The sequence below is a fragment of the Echeneis naucrates genome, chromosome 10 (genome assembly GCF_900963305.1).
Source record: "Echeneis naucrates chromosome 10, fEcheNa1.1, whole genome shotgun sequence".
NCBI classification, from domain to species: domain Eukaryota; kingdom Metazoa; phylum Chordata; class Actinopteri; order Carangiformes; family Echeneidae; genus Echeneis; species Echeneis naucrates.
The window spans coordinates 5415838-5439303 of NC_042520.1; the positions used below are offsets into that span (position 1 = coordinate 5415838).

Below are 23466 nucleotides of genomic sequence, written 5' to 3' on the forward strand. Positions count from 1 at the left end.
AGCTTTGCGGCAGGTCCGAGTCACACGTGTTGTCGCATGGAAGTCCTTCGAAGTAAATAGCTGCTGCTAGCCGATCTACCTGGTGAGTTGTTGGTCTCCAATTGTGCGATAATTGCTGTGTAGGGTCGATTAGTCACGGATGCTTGGCGTGAAAGTTTGAAGACGTTGTGTGTGTGTGTTTTTTGTAGGTTTTTAAAAAATATAGTTTGATGAATGAGTTCAGTTAGCATGCTAGCACGAACTTGTAAGCCAGCGGTGCTAGAAGTGACCGACCATTGACTCGTGTGTTTTTGTGTTTGTTGATGTTGTTTGGCCACAGAGGACTCCAGGAGTACAATGTCTTACAGAGGAGGTGGAGGAGGACGAGGTGGTGGACGAGGTGGAGGTTTTAATCGTGGTGGAGGTTTTAATCGAGGCGGAGGAGGCAGAGGAGGATTTGGACGAGGTGGGGGCAGAGGGGGTTTCAACAGACAGCAAGACTTCGGTCCTCCAGATCATGTTGTTGGTAAGATGACCGGATCTCCAAATGGTAATATTAGAAACGTGGTGCGGAGGTTAACATCCCTGCCAGGTCTTTCTTAATGGAGCTGAGCATGGAGTAGCCGATTCACTATATTTTAGAAGATAATAATATAATGCTCCCTGAATTAGATTTGACAATTGGATGTTTTAAGTTTTAACACTCTTCCTGAACCATCACAAACGCAGTGCAGAACGACACTTAATCATACCAGGATCATTGTATAGATGTTTATCTGTTCACTCTGCAAACAGTCCACCATCTTGAGTTCTGTGAGCAATAATAAGTTTAACTTTTGCACCCATAATTTTGTTATTATAATGTTAATCTTCTGTAAGGAATTGTTATGTGTGGTGTCCTCGTGTGCAAAGGCTGCAGACTGACAAACTGTGTGATATAGCTCTTCAGCACATCTGCATTTAAACTGTAGGAAAGGACAGAAATAAAACTGGACCTTACTTTAATAGTGGTGGCTTCTCCATTTTTTTTTCTCCTCTCTGCAGCACTGGGAGAGTTCATGCATCCATGTGAAGATGATATTGTATGCAAGTGTACAACAGATGAAAACAAAGTTCCCTACTTCAATGCCCCAGTGTACTTGGAAAACAAGGAGCAGATCGGGAAGGTGGACGAGATATTCGGACAGCTCCGGGACTTCGTATCCTTTCTGTAACTCTTTTTTCAGTCTATATACCTCGAGACCACAACAGAAAGGGAGCAGATGAGGTTTAAATATTATTCATGCTGTTCCTGTTGGTTCCTTGACCCCTCCATGCAGTATTTTTCGGTCAAACTTTCTGATAATATGAAGGCATCTTCGTTTAAGAAATTGCAAAAGGTATAAAACATGAATAACACTTCAAAGTTATGCATCTTCATACTCACCAGCATTACAGTACCTCTACAGTTGACAACCGTTCTTTTAGTTTTATATAGATCCAATGAAGCTCCTCCCACTACAGAGATTCCTCCCAAGGGCGCCAGGAGAAAAGGGGCCACCAAGAGGGGGTAGAGGCGGAGGAAGAGGCGGGGGAAGAGGTGGTGGTCGTGGAGGTAAGGAATTCAAAGTCATCCTGAATCTTTTCCTTTTGTTGAATATGCAGGTCTTTAAGCAGTGGTAACCTAAAGGTTGGCAAAGCAAACTTGTGTTACAGTCACCCTAGTTGTGACTAGCTATGAGGTGTTAATGTCTGTAATTGTCCATGTTTCTAAGACTATATTTCTCATAGAAAATACTCCATAATGTTGAATTAATTACAAATAAAAAAAAAACACCCCTGGATTTTTCCTTAACTTAGATACTTCTGTTTATTTCTGGGTGTTAGTTGCTGTTGATTTTTGAATGCAGATGAAAACTTATTCACAGCAGGACTTGGAAGAGTGGTGTGACTCATTCCTTTTTTTTTTCTTGTTGTTGTTTCAGGCGGATTTCGAGGCGGCAGAGGTGGAGGTGGCCGTGGTGGAGGATTTGGAGGTGGTGGACGTGGGGGAGGAGGTGGCTTCAGGGGAAGAGGAGGTGGTGGCGGACGTGGATTCAGAGGTTGGCATTTGTCACTTGCTCCAAAAATTATCTTTGCTGGTGTAAAGATGTCAGTATTGTCATTTATTCTGTGTATAATGCATCTTCATAATGCAACATCTTTCTGTTTCCTTGCAGGTGGAAGATGATCTGACATTAATGGTGTGGTTTGATCTTCCCAGCCCTGTCTATGCCTTCTCCAGCATAAAGGCTGTTCTCTATGCCGTGGCCTGGCATTTTGGACTCAGGGGATGGACATTACCTCGATTTGTAGAACTTGGATCTTTTCATTTTGTTTTATTTTTGACCAGTTTTAAAGGAGTGATGAATCTTCATGATTTTTATTTAACAGATGAAAGATAGCGGGGACCTTTTAAGCCTGTTCTTACATGCTGAGGGTTCCCTTTGTGAAGAGGCGAATCATGCCCCTTTGCTAATTGTGTTAAAATGTACCGTCATGACAGATGTTTGTGCTTTTGAGAAATATTTCAGGAGAGACATTTGGAAGCTTCCATGCATTTCTTTATTCTAATGTGGAAAAATGTGTAGGAAATCCAACTGAATTCAATGTTAGTTGAAATCATACAAAATAATTTGTCAAATATTGTCACATTTCTGTTGAAGTCCTTGATTAAAAGGTGCTTTGTAGCTGTGTCTATTTTTATATTCTCAGATGCTACAAGTACACTTTTTATCCTATATTTGCATATTCATAAACTCAGTATACTTAAGTGAGGGAAAAGGAACAGGTAACAATTATAGTGATTTTTTTTTTTTTTTTAAGATAAGGAGGATTACAATGGGAATGAATATTGACAGTTACAACTTTCTATGTCCAGCTGCAACATTATAATGACATTGCGACAAATAATATATAATTGATAGAAATCACAATGAGCATGCTTCAAAGTGCATTATACAGATTTTTTTTACATGATTTGATATAGTTTGAATGTGGGACTGTCCCTTGTATTGCACCTTTAGTGCTGAAGTTAGCCATCTATTTATCTTCTCCACTGCTGTTAAATCCACCTCCGCACTCATCTCTCTAAATGTGTTATATTCATTATTTCGGTGTCCCAAATGAGCCTTGACGTTCAAACGCTGGCCTTTACCAGCAGTTTAAATCATATTTCTGATCATGTGTACTCTCTCTGGGCCTCTGCACCACTGCTGCACACGAAGCGTGACGTCACGCCTCCCCGGAGCCAACGTGCTTGCGTCACGCGTTCGTTTTGCGTTCTGCCATCTGATTGGTCCGGAAACCGACTCCTCTTTACGCTCGCGCGGCGTCCCGGCCTCTCGTGCTGAAGGAGCAAACATGGAGACGGCTGGAAAAGTAAGTGCATATCTCCAAAAAAAAAAAAAAATATATATATATATATATATAATAACTTTAAATGCATTACCGTCCATGCATTTATCGTTAAACGGCGCCGACGGGAAAATGCTGCCGAAGTTATTTTAAAAAACACAAAGAAACGCTGTGCAGTCACTTAATGGGCATTTGACGCCGCTTCGTTGCAGCTGTTCAGTTTGTCTCAGGAGATATTTTCTGATTCAGCACTACTTCAGTACACAAATCTAGTTTCTGTGTTGCCACCTCTGTCCTTTTATCATCGATAAAAGGATAAAGGGCCAGAAGTTAACGGTTTGCCACCTCAGTGGTAAAAGTGTTGAGACTGTTGTATAATCCAGTTCAAAGGTTGACTGCACCGGGAAGCCTGCAAGGCCCGACACACACTGTAAAGTCTGGTTATGGTTAACAAACCTGAATGACACACACACACACACACACACTGTAAAGCCTGGTTAGGGTTAACAAACCTGAATGACACACACACTGTAAAGTCTGGTTATGGTTAACAAACCTGAATGACACACACACTGTAAAGTCTGGCTATGGTTAACAAACCTGAATGACACACACACACACACACACACTGTAAAGCCTGGTTATGGTTAACAAACCTGAATGACACACACACACACACACACACTGTAAAGCCTGGTTATGGTTAACAAACCTGAATGACACACACACACACACACACACACACTGTAAAGCCTGGTTAGGGTTAACAAACCTGAATGACACACACACTGTAAAGCCTGGTTATGGTTAACAAACCTGAATGACACACACACACACACACACACACACACACACACACTGTAAAGCCTGGTTAGGGTTAACAAACCTGAATGAAACACACACTGTCCGTCTCCTTCAGGTGATCAAGTGCAAGGCAGCTGTCGCGTGGGAACCTGGGAAGCCTCTCTCCATTGAAGAGGTGGAGGTCGGACCTCCTCAGGCCCATGAAGTCCGCATTAAGGTAAATCTAAACCTCTCCAGTCACCCTTTTTCCTGTCAAAAGCCCCAACATGAGGAAGGCCAGCTCAGCGAACGGACATGAAAAACATTTGTATGCTTTTAAGGGTCAGGACTTCTCAGTACAAGAAGCAGAAAAATGACTGTCATCCTCCAGGAAGAATCATGCACAAGCATTGTTTTTAAATGATGCAAATTGACATTTTATTTCATATTCATATTATTTCACAGCTTAGCTATGTGAGTAGTATTTGCATCTGAAATCAACTTAATGTCTTAATACTTAACCTCTCAGGTCTTTGCAACAGGGGTCTGTCATACAGATGCCTACACCCTGAGTGGCAGTGACCCCGAAGGCCTTTTTCCTGTCATCTTGGGCCATGAGGGTGCAGGGACAGTCGAGAGTGTCGGGGAGGGTGTGACCAAATTCAAGCCAGGTATGGAGCCACAGGCAAAAATGGTACTACCAAAGTCCACATTTCCGTGCTGTGCTACAAAGCAAGCACTCCTCATGTGATATAATTTAACACCATTTCTTTTGACAAAGGTGACACCGTCATTCCTTTGTATGTACCACAGTGTGGTGAATGCAAGTTTTGCAAAAATCCCAAGACCAACCTTTGCCAGAAAATTAGGTAATGTTGTCTCACTACTTCTCTTGCCTCTGGGCATATGACTGAAATTTATGTATGTATTTCTGTGTGGCAGACCTCTCCAATAAATGATCTTAGAGCCTCAGGTACCTCACCTTAGGGCAACCAAATTAAAGCTCAGTCATCATATTGAGCTTTCTACAGTGCACTGATGTACACAGAAATTCTATTTCATCATACACACAATAAATGAAACCACCTTCCCCCTGTGTTTTCCCACTTGTAGAGTAACCCAGGGCCAGGGCCTGCTCCCTGACAAGACCTCACGCTTCACTTGCAAGGGAAAGCAAGTGTTTCACTTCATGGGCACCAGCACCTTCTCTGAGTACACCGTTGTGGCTGACATATCTCTGGCCAAGGTGAATGTGAACGCTCCGCTGGATAAAGTGTGCCTTCTTGGATGTGGGATTTCTACAGGTTACGGTGCGGCTCTGAACACTGCTAAGGTGTGTATCACTGCGTCTTGGTAAAACATGCTAAAAACATTTGTTCGTGAGTTTTTTTTTTTTTTTCCCCTCCAAAGGGAGATAACTACAGCTGGAAAGTTGTGACACATATTGTTTAAAGTTATTCATGCAAGACATGTTTCTCATTAAGTGTAGTTTCAAGGGATCAATGAAAAAACATCAAAAACATCACTGTTGCCAGGTTTCCCTCTGACATAGTTCACCCCTATTAATCATGCAGAACTGATGTGAATTTTTGCCAGGGGCTCAGTTTTCAACTTGGAAACAGAAAATAATGAATTCATTACAACATTTAAGAAAAAAAAAAAACATTTAATGGGATCTTTACAGAAGAATCCTTGTACAAGGATGAAAAAGAGGAATGAATTGATGCAGAACTTAATGTAACACATAACAAAACTCAGTACTGTTATTTTCAGTAAATAGAGCACTGCTACAGCTTCTTCATCTACTCTCAGGTTGAGCCTGGTTCAACGTGTGCTGTCTTTGGCCTTGGAGCTGTTGGCTTGGCTGTTATCATGGGTTGCAAGGTTGCTGGGGCAACCAGAATCATCGGGGTGGACATCAACCCTGCCAAGTTTGAAAAAGCCAAGGAGTTTGGAGCCACTGAGTTTGTGAATCCTAAAGACCACAGCAAGCCCATCCAGGAGGTCCTGGTGGAGATGACCGATGGAGGCGTGGATTATTCTTTTGAGTGCATTGGAAACGTGCAAATCATGGTGAGACTTGCATTTTCTATGCCAAACATAAATAAGCACCTCACACTGCAACTGTTACTGGTCTATGGTATTTGGGAATGATCTCAATTGCACTATAGGTGTCCATAGAAGAGCTTGTGCTGATGTGCGCTGTGTTGAATGTAGTCGGGAGGTGGCATTGGCACCATTTATTAGTTGACAGTTCAAAGAAACCAGAGAAATTATCATGTTATTATTTCAGAGAGCTGCTCTGGAAGCGTGCCACAAAGGATGGGGTGAAAGTGTCATCATTGGTGTAGCCGGAGCTGGGCAAGAGATCTCAACCAGACCTTTCCAGCTTGTGACAGGCCGAGTGTGGAGAGGAACAGCCTTTGGAGGTGAGTGGCTTTGTAAGCAAATTTTGGTCATACAAGGCTTAATGTGGTCTGACAGCGTTCCTAAAATTGTACAAGTTCAAACTCTTTTGATTATCTCCTGTGAAAGGATGCAGGTCTATACTGAAGTAAAATCAATGTGCTTTCTAACAGCTACATTTATCCAGCTGAATTTGATTTGGAACTAAAAATTTTCTCTTTTTATGGTTTGACACAAAGATAACAGATTGCTTTCTTATTAAAATGTTTGCAGATATAGAAGTACTTAATCAGCCATGAGGCAGTCATCAAACAATTGTAGGAAGCATTAGTGTTGACACCTTCAAAAGCAGCAATATAAAAAAATAAACTTATTGTGGGAAAGTTTAATTTGCAGTCATACGTTCTTTTACCAAGTAAAACTTGTAAGTCTCTTGCTCAAACTGTTTTTTTTTTTTTTTTGCTTTTTTTTTGTGGTTTATTTTATTATTCATTGTCAGGATGGAAGAGTGTGGAGAGTGTTCCTAAACTGGTTGAAGACTACATGAACAAGAAGCTGAAGGTGGATGAGTTCGTCACCCACACGCTTCCATTTGAGCAGATCAATGAAGGATTTGACCTCATGCATGCAGGAAAGAGGTAAGAGTTTTTGTTCTTTTGTATAAATCACACATTTTTTTTTCTGTTGTTATGCTGACTGTAGTCCTTCATTTTTCAGCCTAACACCTTTTTATCTATTGTCATTGCAGCATCCGCACTGTGTTGACCTTCTGAAGTGCCTGTAGCATTGAAATTCTTCGGCCTTTAAACAATCTTCCCTCCATAGTTTCAGCACTTACATCTTTACTCTGCACTTGTTTGATAAAATAACATTAAATATTAGTGCATAATTTTTATCGTCAGTATTACCTGTTTAAAACAAAATGGTATCATTAAAGTCTTTTGAGAATGCATTTATTTACATTGGTTTTGTCTTTTTATTGATTGACTAATGTGAAATTGATGTTTTTATATATATATATACATTCTTAATTCCATTATATTATGTATCTCTTGTCTCTCATTTCATGATACATATTAATATAATCAATATGTTTTACGTTTCAACCATTTTAAATTGAAAGATAAACATTCCAGGTAAAATATTTAGGAGAAATATGCAACTATGCGATACTTAGAATGAATTATGAAGATGTCTTCACAGGCACTGACAGACCATACCACAACCTAAGATCTCAAGTTGCTTTCTGAGTGAAAATAGTAATTATACCATCAGAAATATTTTCTCTATTCCCTTGAGGAATATGGTATATTAGAGGGGATTTCTAATAAGCCTGTGCATCGTAGAATATATGCACACATTTTATAGGTAAAAATGAACTTAGCCTATAATATATTTCAAAAGACTGGTTTTTGCATCTTTCCCCTCATTGCAATGCCATGATAATTTAGACTGTCATATGTAAATATTTCTCTCCGGTTCCTGCACTTCTAACCACTCTCATACATACAGATTACTACGTGTATGTGCAATCGAAGACAAGCTGCTATGGAAAATATTCTTGTTTTATTACTTTTTTGAAAATTATATTGCCACTGAGCGGCAGGGTAATAAATAACGAGAACACTGCGAGTCCCTTTGTTTGAAGACATGTTTCAGCTATCATGATCTCTGAGACTGGGATTCTCAAATTAAGGGTTACATAAGTAACCACTTGACCAACAAACAAGCAAATATCAATTTGGTTGTCAAGGTCGCCATGCGGCCCAGACAGTATGTCCTGTATCACACTGACCGTCATTATCAACAGTGTTGCTAAAAGACCAGGATGACTTAGTTGGACTGAAAAAGATAAATTTCTCTAGTTAAATGGAGCCTGAAAAGACCGTTTGGTAACTACATTTTGTGCGTAATTTCATTGTGTTTTACTTAATTGCTTTATAATTGTAGGATTGAAACAAAAAACAAAACACAAAAACGGCCCATCTTGAATATTCTGTCAGCAATTTTTGGTGGAACCACGGTCTGTCCGACATACATGGCATGTTATAGATTCACATATGTTAACGAATTGGCGACATAATCTTTAATTAATTTAAACAACAACAAATGGAGCAATCTGAATTTCAGATTTCTTTTTTTTAACGAGGGGGTTTAATTATAACATAGAATTAAATGTAATCATCGGCTGATTGATTCTGATAGTTTATTTATTTATTTATTTATTTCACGAGCAATAATCTTTTTTTTTTTTTTTTTTCCTTTTTAAACGCGATCTTCATGCGCATGCGCCGTGTAGAGCACCAGCTGGCCCAATCGGCTATTTTAACGAGTCAGAAAACTGAAAGCGGTTTCCACAAGATGGCGACCGCTCTGGTGGTGAGTGCACTGCTACATCACTGAACTCGGGCTCCTTTCCCCCTCCGAGACGAGCCTCTAATTCAACGTTTAACGCACGAATTATTTACAGCAACGACAAAAACTGAACCAAACACCGAGCGGCCTCGGCGGAGACACAGTTATCAACTTCCTGTTATCGTCTGCGGCGGCTAACAGTTCAGCCGTTAGCTAAACGTGGCTAAGTTAGCATCGCGGTGGTACGTTTGTCGCTTTAATTTTTGTTAACTGGATTATTTCTACCGTTACAGCTTGTCAGGTTTGTTTTTTGTTTTTTTTTCTGTCGTTTACGGTGACTGCTGTTAAAGTGTGCGTTGGGTGGTGGTGGTGGTGGTGGGGGAGGCACGACTAGTTAACTCGTTGCTGACCGAGTGGATGTCTCGGTCGTAGCCTCAGATGAACTCCTGATGCCGGGACGGATGAGAGGGATCTCTCCCCCCCCCTTTCCCCCTCCATGGTAACTTTATTCTGCTGGATGATATCACTGCAGGGTTTTACACAACACACCACTGCTTACTGTGCAATGTAAACCTGCGTTAAATCAGACTGTCCTTCAGCCTGGATGGATGTTATGAATGTGAGTTCAAGCAAAAGTTGTGAAATTGTCAGTTCAGGATTGTAAGTCTGCCTCTTTTGTGCACAGGACAATGCAGATGTGTGGACGTGTCCAGATGCACTCACGAATCTTTGATTGCTAAAAAAAAAAAGTGTTATATTCACTTAAATATGGATGTAAATCTTTTAGTATGAGTGAAATGTTCGCCTTCAAAAGGTGGACAAGTAGGAAAAGCAGTTCTGCTGCGCTGACTGAGAAGTGTTGTGTAGTCAAAGTGTGGCAAAAACTGCAAACTTCCCCTAGATTGCTCGCACAATTAAAATAAAAGCATCCCTTTGCAAACTGTGAATCACTCCTACATTTCCACTTTTTACTCTCAAAGCAATGGCTGCCAAAAAGTAATTCAAACAGCAAAACTGTGCCAGTAGCTGTCATCACATAGTCTCTTTGTAATGCATCGGTAACAATGGTAACAATGTGTCTTCTGATTTAGGCGTCAACTTCAGTTCCTGCAAATCCTGAAAAGGAAAAATGCGAAACAGCCATTGAAAAGGTTGTGAGTCCTGAAGCCTACATCAAGCACCCACTGCAGAACAGGTAAGAAAAGTTTAGGTTTTTTTTGTGTGTGTGTGTGTTTTTTCCCAAACAGAGTGAATCAATATAGAGTTGATGGTGGTGACTAAAGAGCTTACCTGAGCCATGTAGTTGCGTCAAACTTGAAAAAGTACCAACATAAGACTTTGACTTTAGAAGAATGATTGCAGTGTTTTATTTATTTTTTTTATTTTTTTATTTTTTCTTGAAGGGATTTGAGCAGACAGCAGTTTCAAGTAGAAACCTTGTAAAGGAGCTGTTGTTAATTTGGCTAAGTGCAACACATTAAATGAACATGAAACGTGAAGCTGTAGTCTGACATCATGTTTCAATGATTTGCAGGTGGGCTCTTTGGTTTTTCAAGAACGACAAAAGCAAAACATGGCAAGCCAACCTTCGCCTTATCTCAAAATTCGACACTGTGGAAGACTTCTGGGCGTAAGTATTTTATCTCACTGTATCTGAATGCATGAAATTCTGTACAATTGAACCGAGCCTATTCATGTTCAGATTTGCTGCACATCAATTCAAGTTTTTGTGAAAGGAAATATTTGTCCATTTGATTTCTCACCAAGATAATACTGTTGTGTCTGTAGTCGATAATGTAAAAGGTTAAATTCATCTTTCACCATATTTTCATCCAGGCCACTGTTTCCCATGTGTTCATGAACATAAACTATCCTCTTGTTCTCAGACTATACAATCACATTCAGCTCTCAAGTAACTTGATGTCTGGCTGTGACTACTCTCTGTTCAAGGTAAGAGTGCTTTTAATCTCAGCCTTTTAACATTTTACACCTCAAACTATACATTTTCTTAGCTTCAGCTGATGAAACTGATAACATTAGTCAAGGCTGAAAGGATGGAGTTGTAGTGTCACTTTTTATCTCAGGCTATAGTTCAACTTGTTCATAAAAAGCAGAGTGTTTGGTGAAGGGTTATTCTGGTTCATTTAGAGCACACTATTTTATTACAGAGTAACAAATAGTTACAAAACACAAACACATATAGCCTGAAAGGTAACGCATTCATTTAAGTTTACTTGATTCGTAATCCTCCATTAGTGACACTGGTACACACACAGAGCTATTAACCCACAGCTACTCCTGGAGAACAGTTCGTTACGAGCATCAGGCAAGACAAAGTAAGACCAGGCCCCATCTGTTAATTGTCAGTTAGAAACAAAGATTGTTCATGAAGCTTTACGCACACCTTTGTATTGCATTCTTTTGTTTTGTTGCTGGTTTGGACGTGCACATCAGAAGACAGAGCTGCACACACAGCACAGCAGCCTTTTGATGTGGTCATTTTAGTTATGATTCTTAATAGTCTAAATTTAGTGTGTTTTGCCTACTTCCTGATCTGTGTTGCATTGTCATCCTAAAATCCTCATCAAAATCTGTCCAAAGTTAGAATGGAGCAGAATAAATCCACCTTATCAGGTCCTGTCAGTGTGGATGTTTGGCCAACATAATACAAATGCCCCAATGTTTAAACGTTGCCAAACAGGTTAGGTGTGCACACACCCTAATTCACCACACAAAAACACAGTGCTCTTATGGGATAACTGTATCTGGTGCTGATTATGACATTAGCACATAATAGATAGTTGTCTTTATGAATGGGGACAATCAAGTGGATAAACCTTATCAGCATACTTAAATGTTTAGACTAAATGTTTTTGGTCATGTTTGGACAGTAATTGAAATGGCTTATTTCTTGTTGTCAGGCAATAGAAAATTCTGTCACCACTATGACGCACGCACACACACGTGTCCGAGAAAAAACAAACAAACACTCATATAGGTTATACTAACAATTTAACTTTATGATGGAAGCAGCATTTTATTTAAAAGTGAAATGCAGTCTGTTCACAGTTGTTCTCAACCCGGTAGGATGTGACCACTTGTGTTCTGTCATTCTGAATATTAATCATAGTCTCCATTGCTCAGAACCGGGTTTCTGACTGTCGCTAACTTTCAGAATGAATCACATTACATTCATAAATTAAACATTATGAGGCTGGCTTCTGCTCCAGAAAACTCATTCATTCCAATTTGATTTCAAACTGAGGTCTCTTATATTTCCAAAGACAGAAAAAGGTAGAATTGCATTTTGGATGGTAGATTTTATTTTTTTAATGTATTTATTTTTTTGATTTTGTAATGTCATGATTTTATTTTTTTAAGAAGGACAAAATGCTGTATATTTTGCCCCTCAATCCTGCATATGCTATTTACTCCTATCCTAGTTTATACTGGACCATTCAATTATTTTGGTCATTGTAGATATGTTGGGATATTTCATATCATGAGCTTTAATTTTTATTTGGAAACAGGATGGCATTGAGCCCATGTGGGAGGATGAAAGAAACCGACGAGGTGGCCGTTGGCTGATAACTTTGTCCAAACAGCAGCGCAGATCAGACTTGGATCGATTCTGGTTGGAGACAGTACGTTCAGACCTGTTCAGCATTACTTACACTAACTATGCAATTCTTAGTCATTTCTACGTGCCTTTTTGAAGGCATGATGATACATCACTGCAGAAAAATCACAGCTAAAGATGAGGGCAGAGTTCTGCTGCTTTGGTTTCCTGGTATTGTGTATGCTGGCTCAGTGTCATGCTAATAATGTGACAAGTCAGAATGTCCATTTAAAAAGATCAGCAGATATCAGCTATTAACTACTAAGTGAAAAACCGCTAAGCTAACAAGGCATTTTGAAATAATGTTTGCTTTTGCCCGGTAGCTCCTGTGTCTTGTGGGCGAAGCGTTTGATGACTACAGCGACGACGTGTGTGGAGCTGTCATTAACGTCCGTGCCAAAGGAGATAAAATAGCAATATGGACCACAGATTACGAAAACAAAGACGCCATCACACACATTGGGTGAGCAGAGGAGGCCATATTTATTGATGGAAGATTAAACCCGTCAAATATAAAATCGAGTCTTGATGAATTTAAGATTTCTGTGGAAAATGTGATGGAAACATGTTATCAGAGCTGAACCTGAACTAGTTTGCTGCAGCTTGGTACTGGAATAGAAACACATTTAGAAAAGATTGCGTTTGATACAAATGTGTATTTAACATCCATGTGTCATGTATTTCTAGATAAAGCTATGTGCATTTTCCTAATATGTAGAGAATGTTTATCTACTGTTTTTCTATTTTAGGCGGGTGTATAAAGAGAGATTAGGTGTTCCGCCAAAAGTGATCATTGGATACCAGTCACATGCTGACACAGCAACAAAGAGTGGTTCCACAACCAAGAACAAGTTTGTTGCCTGAGGACCAGAATCATCAACCCAGTATTTTTTTTTTTCTTTCTTTTCTTTCTGTTGCCAACCTAGATATTGTGTAATTTTCCTTGAATGTACCTGACATGTTTATCCACCAACAAAGATTCAAGTGGAGATAAAATTGCTTCATTTTTGTTTTTCCATTTGTTGCCACTTTACCAAAGCTTTTGTTTATGTATGTGCAGTTAAATGTAGCACTATGATTACTTTTTTTTTTTTTTGTGGTGGAGGACTAAGGATAGGAGAAAATATGTTTTGTTGCCAGATTGATTTTCATACGTTTCTGCATATTTCTGGCAAGCTTAAGAGTTTGTTCAGCCTTTAGTACTGAAAGGAAAACAGTAAAAAAAATCTGCTTAGGTATAAACTGTAGCTCTTAGCTCAGTCTATAGTATAAATGTATGGTGTTCCTATACATTTTGTTGCTCAATCAAATTTTTTATCGCACATTGGGCTTTATGGGCACAATAACGGGAAAAGCTTTTGATTTCTTCCTGTTCTCAACGAAATATAGGAGATTATGTATCTTGGTGTATCTTATGTAGTTATCAGTTCGACATATTTAGAAGTCACTTTATTGCCAATGTTGCAAACGGGAGGTGTGAATTGGATGTCTTAAGTTTACGAAGTAGCTTGTATAAAAAGTGTTAAAATTTAGATGCTCACTGCTTTTGAAGAGTGGAAAATATATTTACACACTTGTGGTACTTCACACCAAGTGTCTAAAGAATTTCAAGTCGCTGCTCAAGTAAAATACAAATTTCACACTAAAATGGACCAGAAGTGCACATAATCCTGTGTTCATACCTGAGCTGTTGGCATACTTTACTACTCAGATAAATGTCTACAATTATAAGCTTCAGAGCACAGAAAGATGTCATGACAGTGCCAATGATGAAGATATTTTCCAAATAAACAACTTTTTAGGTGCTTAAGATTTTTGTTTTGTGAGCAGACAAGCCATATGACCAACTCCTTTCTTCAGTTTGAAAGTTTACAAGGTTTACTTACTTCCTTTCCAGATTTTGTTTTGTATGACAAAAGCAAAAAAAAAATAATTACTCATTGGAGGGATTGAGCTGTGCCTTGAATGTAAGCAGTGAATGTACAAAGGATGATGTAAATAAATGTACAGGGGATTCTCTTCTTTCAAAACAAGCTGTTTTCAGTCATTATGAACTTGATTGTTAAATTGAAACAGCAGACTGACATGGGGAAGAAGAGGAAGTGCATGACATCCAGTCTGAGCAGAAAACGGTAAATCATTACAAATGCGTTTACACCCGAGTAGCCGTGTAATTACACAGTCAGACAATCACTGACAGAAAATCCTGCAGACACAGGTCAGCAGCTTCAGCAACACAGAATGGGACAATATGTCGTCCACTCATTGTTTTGAACACCACAGCTTGTCTGTGCAGCCCTCTGCAGTCATCACAGCTGAAACGCCTTTGGTATGTAGTAAAACTGGAGATTAGCAACGTGTGCAGCTGACATATCAGGAGAGATGTGAAACAATCATGTCACCACGAAGAACAGAGCAGCAGCAGGAAAACCGACCCAGGATAAGTTCCTAATTAAGAGCTTTGGGGAGAGACAATGGTACAGTATTCAACCTTAAGATCCTCCAACCAACTGGTTTTCCCACGAGTTGGATAAAATGAGGTTTTATTCTTTAATCCTCATTAACAGTCATCAAAGTCATTTCTGCATCGTCTTTTTTTTTTTTTTTTTTTGCTGACCTTGCACCCATATCGTGGGACATTTGGAGATTTCTATAATTGCTGCAACTACAGTCATTTATGGGCTTCATCCATAAAAGGCTGTTAAAAATTGCAGTTGGACTTAAAGAGTCTTAGAGTCATCAATCACATCTGTTGACTGCTACCTGGGAGCAATCACAGCACAGCCCCTCCTCGTCCCTGTAATGACACAATCCATCAAATCACATATTAACACTGGAAACAACTGAGGAGGAAATTAGATGAGCGGTCCAGACAAACGCCCTTCAACCTCAATGAGATTGGAAGGTTAAAGGTTTTACCCCACAAAGCCAAACACGACACTTCACCTTCGGAGCCTCTTCTGTTGTGTCACAACCAAAACACTGTGTGCGTTTTGTTGAACAGCTGAGTTCAGAAATAATTTCCCATAGATGGAAACATGACAGATAAATCTGCAGATGGCATTTCACAACCATTTGAAATCAAGACTCCGGGCGCTGGCAGTTTCACAGTGAAACAGTGCGACTGATTGTCCTACTCAGCCTCTCTCCTAAGATGGCTGACATGTGGAGTCATTACACAGCTCCCTGCACTTGTGCACAAAAAGATGTGGTGAAAGAGACTGTGACAAAAAAAAAAAAAAAGTAATGAAAAAAGTCTGACCCAAATCTCAGCTAAAAGGTTGGCTGATGTTCTGGAAACATACTCACATACAGTATAGTTATATTAATAATGAGATTTTTGTCGTTTGCAGAAAAACGTCAGGTCAGAGTTGATTGAATGTTCTGTGATCATGGCAGCAAGCTGAAGTTATTAAAATACGTATCTGTCTTTTTATTTATTTGACATTTTCTCATATGAATATCTGAAAAAAAAAAATATTTCCAAGGTCTCCTGATATAAATACTTTCATTCTGTTTTGTTCATTTATTGATTTAGTCTCACGGACTGCTGTGTTAGATCATGTGCATTGCATCATTTATCTGAGCTGCTAACTCTGCCTCATTGTTTTTGTGTCTCTTTTTTTTATTGTCTTCTGTTGACATAAAGGTAACACAAATTCAAGTACATTAAGTTACTGCGGATACAGTCGGTCCTTCAGGCCTCAGATGTTTTCAGATGCCCTCATAATGCAGGTCAGAGATATATTTGTCCGTTTATTGCATGAAAGTAAACGTGTGCATGCGCTTGCGTGGTTGTATTTGTGAGGACCAGTTTGAGTGTTAGACCTTGAGGGTGAGAGACATTGCCGGAGAATGGGGCCAGTCCTGTATTTGTAATACTGCAAAAACCTGTTTTATGGTTCTGACTTGGTTATGTGGCTCAGGTTTAAGCTTCTAATAGTGATAATGAAGATTTGTGTCTGTCTAATTTCATTGTGCCAGATTTAAATATTAAATATATCTCTAGCGTGATAAAATGGAAATGTAATCCAGTGTCTGATAACCTGGTAATATCTTTTGATCAATAATCTAATTATTTCCTCCTTGATCTTCTTGTGTCACCAGCTTCGACAACTCTGGCTCTAGTTTTACTTGTGTGTGATTTCACTCTTGAATGATGAAAGATGAAAATGCTGCCTGATCCCTGATTGGCAGAGACGTTCATTATCGATTCAACTCCCTTTCTCATGGATTGCTTTTGGCTCATTAGCATCTCTTGGTGGTGACAGCTGACGTCTGCGTTGTGTGGATTTGATGACCCCCATGTCTTGACAGATTGAGGTGCAAATCCGACTGAACATTTCCCAACGACAGAAGCCACTAAAATGTACACCAACTCTTGAGGTTTGTATAGAAAGTTTAAGGTTGTCATGCATGAAGGCTGACATGAAGACTGTTCTTCAGATCCTTCACTGAACTGAAAAAAACTGAAAAAATCCATTTTCTATTTTTGAACATTTGATGTAATCTATCTGTAATGATGCAATCTCAATTAAGCAAAAATTTGATTTGAAATTTGTAAAATGTGGGATAAAAACATATAAATTGCTTCCAAAATGACTAAATTATGAACTCATTAATAGCGAAGCAGCTTGTTAATGTTGCTGGTGGGTACAAAATAGAAAATTTCGTAAAGCTGCAATAGTCTGTAAAAAAAACACAAAATGCAAAACCTCTAATTTGGTTGTGTGAGCATGTTGGTTATTACAGAGATCAAAGCCCATGCTCACAAGCTTCTTGGGACACACTGCATATAGTACTTTTTTTTTTTTAATCACAAGTGAATTATAATGGCCAACATGCTCCAGCACTGTGCTTCCATCTAATTACAAACCCATGGGCTGCAGCGGGTTGCTATAGCAGCCACCACTCCTCCGGTCTGAGATTTCAGAACTTGACTGCAGGGATTTGCTCAAACTCAACCACAGGTATGTTGCTAAAGTGGACCAGAGATGCTGTGAGGTAGGACCTGGATCACAGACAGTCAGCTCAAAGGTGCTTCGATGGTTGAATTCCATTCAGCTTCCGAAAAACCACCCACTCACTCATCCTCATCCTCATCCTACTGTTCATCCATCTCTGGGTCACAGGGGATGCTGGAGCCAATCCCAGCTCACTCTGGACAGGTCGCCAACAACCACCCACACCCACGCTCAGACCTACGCACAACTTGAGTCAGCAGTTAACCCAAACATGCAGTCTTTGGACGGGGGGAGGAAACCCACACAGGCACGAGGGGGGGGGGGGGGGGGGGGGGGGGGGGGACACGGAGACTACGCACAGAAAGGCCCCAGGCCGGCAACAGCGCTAACCACTTTTCCACCGTGCTGCCTCTTCCAAACCAAATGGAGAATTTTTTCTTTTTCATGACGAAAAAAAGGAGCCTTCATCAAACATCTTCCACTCAGCAAGGAGCATACTGTCAAAGAAGGTCTGCATAATCTTGACTGCTTAATATCCATTTGCAATAAGTGACTGGGACTGTGGGGTCTTTCTTTTCATTTCTTTTCAAGTGTCCACAAGGAGGCAGTGTAACTACACACTATTTATATGTCCTCCAATTTTTCAATCGTTCACAAATGCTTTTGAAAAGGAAATTTGGATTCTACTGAGTGTGTCTCTGTTGCACACACGAGGGGAAGAAGATATCTGTAAATAGCACCACCACAACAAATGGGGGGGAAAAAAAACAAAACAAAACACAACGCACATTACAATTCCCCCCATATCGCCATAGGCAACTGTCAACCTCCTGCTCAGCAGCCCTATACAGCGCACAAAAGGGGACAGGGAGAGTCAAGCCGTGCACCCTGCCTTTGACTGATGTTTTTGACCCAACCCCAATGCACAAGCGCAAGAAGTATAAACCCCGTGACATGACACCATTCAGGACGAGGCTGCAGCATGAAAGGTTGCAGGCAGTTCCTTGCATCCGCAGGAGGTGCCGATTCCCTCTGTGTTTCCCTGACAGACATGTCACTGAACTGTTCCTCGTTCCCAGCACCTCACCGGCGCAGCCGCCTCTGAGGACTCTGAGCCAGGCGCAGTAGGTAGGTTATTATCCATGGGGCTGCTGACAGTGTCCTACAGCCAATAATAATCTTGTCATCTTCCTGTTGCAACCAGAAAAAAGAAACTCGTTTGTGGAGTGCTATGTAGGGGGCGTTGTAATGTGCAAAGACTGATGTGTACACAAACACAAAGAGATACACAAGCTGTGGAGTTCGAACTGCATGTGACACCGTTTTAAAACTAGTAGAGGAATGACTATAAAGAGTGTTGATTTGATCCAGTTTGGATAAAAATTATCATTATGTGCATATATTTATATGTTCATGTGGCGGGCAAGTCCACCACAGCTTGTGTACGTCTATGTTTTCTGCCTTATGACATCTGGTGACCTTTGACATGCGGGTCTGAAAATCACAAACAAAATCTGACTAGGACATTTACAAGTCAACAAGCTAAAATTGTGAGCAGAGCCGCGAATCAAGCTGGAAATGGTGGCATTTACAGAAGAGTTTGAATATTCAGGATTTTAATTGGGCACAGAGTCTGTTATTCGTGTGCATGTCGAGAATACTTGTTAAAACTTGCATCCTTAACCTGAGACAGTTATCACATTTGTGGCAGATAGTCTGAGGAGTAGAATTGTTATACACAGTAACACCAAAAAGGCCGGATAGTCAAGTTAATTGGTCCTCATACATTTAAGTCAAAAACAAATAAAACAAAGATAATTGAAAGAGTGTAGATATAGACTGCTTTGAAACGTAGATGTCACAGTTAAGTGCTTTTGATATGGAAACAGGTAACAGTGTATAAAAGCCAGTGAATTGCACCAACTTTCACACTCTTCCCTCCGTTGTTTGTCTTGTGGCACTTTATACGAACTTGTTTTGATGTGAAAGTCTCCTGCAGATGAATTACAACTTTTTCTTGACTCATTGGAAATGGAGAGGCTGCAGGGCGAGAAGTGGCCAACGCTTAAGATGTGCCGCTCATACACAAACATTTTAGTCTCAACATTTTGCCGAAAGGACTCATGCTGGACTCCATTGTTAATTTACCACCATGATAATATTTTGTTAGTTGTTATGTTTAAACAGGATCACAGACCCTGAATATTTTTTAATCACAAGTGTTCGCTGTGCTCTTGCATTTCGTCCACTTAAACGTATAATCCAGAGCAGTGCAAGTTGTCTGAATTATATGCATGTGTAGGTGCACAATTGTATCATTTAATGAGGTGAACGACCACTATAAGTGAATTTATTTAGCAGTTCACTGACTTGTAGTGAGATGGAATGGAGTGCTGTCCTGAGCTATAAAATGAAATCTACGCGTGGATAATTGCTTCTTCGCCTCCACACTGCCGTCACAAAGAAAGAAGCTACATGTTTTTTCTTTGACAAGTAAAAAAATTCACTGTAAATGACTGACAGGCATAATGAGTCAGATTAAGTAGCAGCCATTGTAGGTTTTCATTTTAAAAGGTATCCCCTGTGCCAGGCCGGTGTACCTCCTAGGGCAGGTTAGGTGGAAGCTAGAGGTTCCAAAAAGCTGCAAGGGAGGCGGGGAGGGAGGATTTAATTATTTATTCTTACAGCTACTTTAACACTATTCAAAAATTTGATAAGAAAACACAATTAAAAGAACAACACTATTTATAGTCCCAAGCCTTAAAATAATAATGAAATAATGTTTCAAGAATATTTCGGGGCAAAAGCCATCTGGCACTAACAAAAAAAAAAGAGGAAGAGGAGGAGAAATGTGGAAGAGAAAAGAAAATGAGATAATAATGTGACAAAATAGTTTCGTGACAATAATAATTAACAAAGTAAATTAAATCTTACTTACAGGCTAAGCAGGATTAGAAGATTGAATATTCACTATCAGGACTGATGTTGCTTAACAAAATTAATAGATCGAAAGTGGAAAATAATATTCACTGATATTTTTATAGCAGTTTTAGAAGACTGACTTTTTTGGCAATGCTGATCCCACAGAACAAACTGTTTCAGAAATGCTGTTTGGCTCCTTCTGGATTCTTGGCTCAATTTAAAAATGCAAGCGCAAACATCATGTTTCAACCTACATGGACGAGAAAGAAGGAAAAATACTGAGTCAGCAGTGGTTCAAGAGCCGATCGGATGTGACCTCAAAGATTCCTTTTTTCACAAAGCGTAGGTCGCTTCATTACGAGGTCTGGCATCCTTTAAAGCCTTTTAAATCATCTGGAATATGAGTAGCACACTTTAACTTCAACACATAACCACATTTGGGCCAAAAATTGTACTTGATGGTTTTATCAGTTTTTTACTTGCCTGTCTGCATCATGTGAAATAAGGACCCTAATGAGCTGAAGTAACACTGAGTTTTGGTTGCCTGCTTAGAAGGAGTCACCAGTAATGAGAAGGGTTCCTCAGTCCAACAGCCAGTGATGGAAAATAATAAGATCTGATTAGAGTCTCTGAGGGAAGGAATGGAAAATATGTAAAAAAAAAACAAAAAAAACAAAAAATAAAAAAAAAAACCTGCACAACAACAAGCAAGTATCTTGTATCTGCTTTGTGCTCTGACCCATCTGGTGAAATATCGTAGATGTGTGTGTAACATAGTGACGCACTCATTCCCCTTGGTTGGTTTTTGTAAACACACTCTGTCTGGTCAGGAATAGGATCCCCTGGATGTTACTTAGTTAAATGAGCTTTCCCTCCAGTCGGTTCAGCAGTAATCACTGGTGTCACAGCAGTCCATGTTAAATCTAGTCCCCAAAGCTTTGGGTATCATCCATCTCTGAGCCTGTCTCCCCGGCCAAGTTCACTTTTCTGACCCACTTCATGAAAAAGAAAAAGAAAAAAAAAAAAAAAAAAAAAAAAGGTCTGCAGCACACTTGCAGCAGGTAATGCTGGGACAAGATGAGCTGCTGAAATATCCTGCCTTCTTTCACAGAGTTTGATCATGACTCTGAGGTCAGCTTGTCAGGCGTAAATGGTGTTTCCTTGGCAACATATTCAATAAGAAAAATGCTGATGAACGCAGTGGAGTGAGTGGAGTGAAGATCTCTATCTAGAAAATAGTTCGCTGGCTGCTGGAGCTTATGATGATGGTCTCCAAGGACAAAAAATTTCTGAATTTAGGACACTATTGGCTTTTAATGTGTTGATATTCAAGACACACGTTGTGAGTATGCAGACGTTTTGTTGAGCGCTGGCGGCAATCAGTATTTGTTTGCTTATGAAAAAGAAAATAATTCATTCATCCTGACAAGAACTGAGACTTAAACAAACCGGGGGGATCAAATCTGTGACCTTCCTAATACTGACAGCAGCGTAATATTGGCACTAAAGAGATTTAATAAAATATCTGCCCAGGAAAAAAAAAAACATAACACACACTAACACAAAATATATAATAAATATTCAGGCCACATCAGGTATGTAACATTACATTTGGAGCTGTTGCATATTGTGCAGATCATTGTCTGAAAAACAAAGCGAATCATTCAGCCACCCTGTTTTTTGAGATGGGGGTTAATGCAACAAAATCCTGCGTGTTCGACATTTCTAACTTAACAAAACTGCCTCTAATCCAAGTCTCCAGTGTTTGGGAAAGCCTGTGCATTTTCTGTGTCTGTCTGTGTGTGAATCGATTTGTTAGCTGTGTAATCCTCGATTGTGACAATGGTCAGTGAGATTAGGGGCTAGAGCCACATCGGCGGCCCTTTTAGGTGGGTAATGGGGAAAAAAGCGTGTTAATTGCCCTTGACTGTTGAAAGTAAATTAATTATTGATTGCTCTCTCGACTCCTCTTCTGTACCTACATACCCTTACAAATCCTTTTATCTCCGGCTTGGAGTAAGAACATTTCCTCTTTTCCCATCATTATGCAGGCTTGCGATCATGCAAGGGGACCACTAGCCAACCTCTTGATCCAACGCCTTCCTGGTTTAGATCTCTGCTTATAAGTTTGTGATGTGCCGGAAGGGTCCGTCAGAAAATCTCACCTCAAAAGCTCCCTCATCACTAATTGTCTAATTGCCTCCTCTTCATGTTCTCACTACATCCTGCTTTTTCTTGCTCGCACACATTTGCACATACGCCGACGTACGACACGCACAAGTTCTCTTGCCCTAACATTTGCAGCTGTTACAAATAAATATAAGAGCATGCCTGTGATCTGAAAGCTGTGTTGTAAATTGATGACAGCATATCTGAAGGTGTGGAAGCAATATACACAACAGCATTACTATTCTGAGTATTGATTTTTCTTTTTTTTTTCTTCCCCCCACTAAATGGAAAAAGCCACCATATATTTGAAATGAGAGATAAACAAAGTCCCACATGATATAAATACACTTATTTTTCTGTGGATGTGGATATCAAAACTCTTCAGATTGAAGATTCAGCTTCAGTCTTGTGTTTTATCACACGTCTTAAGTCAATACCAGAGGTGCTGCGATCTATCGGTGGTTAGACACCCACTGACGGTGCAACACTGTTGGTATGGTCACGCATCACAAAACAGATTACACTACTTTATATTCTTTGTCATTAAAAGCAGTGATTCCACAAGACAAAGCCAGAAAAAAAACTAGGGATATAAAATCTCAGATTCGGGATCAGTGCAAACAGCCACGCCCTGAAAGGAACATTTAAGGACATCCTTTTATTTATTAAAATATTATTTCTACCTGAGCATTCAATGAGAATTCATGTCTATCAGTTATGTCTGGAGTGAGAGCCAAGGGGTAATCAGTTTAGCTTACCACACAGACCGGATGTAGGCATGTTGTTACCCACGGCGACGACTCCAACAATGTGAGTTTCAGCCGCACTGGTTGCCATATTTCTAACATTGGACAGAGCCACGCTAGCTGACTGAACGTCTCCTACCTCTAACTA

General features: G+C 39.8%; 3 protein-coding genes across 5 annotated transcripts; all 3 read left to right on the forward strand.

Moving 5' to 3' along the window:
- The first annotated feature begins 13 nt into the window (after positions 1–13).
- gar1 (GAR1 homolog, ribonucleoprotein) lies at positions 14–2687 on the forward strand. Its single transcript, XM_029512364.1, has 7 exons — positions 14–82; positions 320–505; positions 1024–1178; positions 1299–1358; positions 1447–1573; positions 1944–2060; positions 2178–2687. Exons 2-7 carry the CDS (start codon positions 337–339, stop codon positions 2186–2188), a joined length of 639 nt encoding a protein of 212 aa, XP_029368224.1. The 5' UTR covers positions 14–82; positions 320–336; the 3' UTR covers positions 2189–2687.
- A 643-nt stretch (positions 2688–3330) lies between these two features.
- LOC115049581 (alcohol dehydrogenase class-3) lies at positions 3331–7499 on the forward strand. Its single transcript, XM_029511925.1, has 9 exons — positions 3331–3378; positions 4274–4375; positions 4667–4808; positions 4919–5006; positions 5251–5470; positions 5950–6210; positions 6431–6566; positions 7043–7181; positions 7292–7499. The coding sequence occupies exons 1-9, from the start codon at positions 3361–3363 to the stop codon at positions 7314–7316; spliced, it is 1131 nt and encodes a 376-aa protein (XP_029367785.1). The 5' UTR covers positions 3331–3360; the 3' UTR covers positions 7317–7499.
- Positions 7500–8872: 1373 nt separating this feature from the next.
- eif4ea (eukaryotic translation initiation factor 4ea) lies at positions 8873–14544 on the forward strand. 3 transcript variants are annotated; one of them, XM_029512004.1, is made up of 7 exons: positions 8873–8922; positions 9990–10093; positions 10433–10528; positions 10785–10848; positions 12429–12542; positions 12841–12980; positions 13267–14544. In XM_029512004.1, exons 1-7 carry the CDS (start codon positions 8905–8907, stop codon positions 13379–13381), a joined length of 651 nt encoding a protein of 216 aa, XP_029367864.1. In that variant the 5' UTR covers positions 8873–8904; the 3' UTR covers positions 13382–14544. The 3 variants fall into 3 exon arrangements, with proteins under 3 accessions (XP_029367864.1, XP_029367866.1, XP_029367865.1); XM_029512006.1 differs by lacking the exon at positions 8873–8922 and adding an exon at positions 9258–9397; XM_029512005.1 differs by lacking the exon at positions 8873–8922 and adding an exon at positions 9488–9517.
- Positions 14545–23466: the final 8922 nt, after the last annotated feature.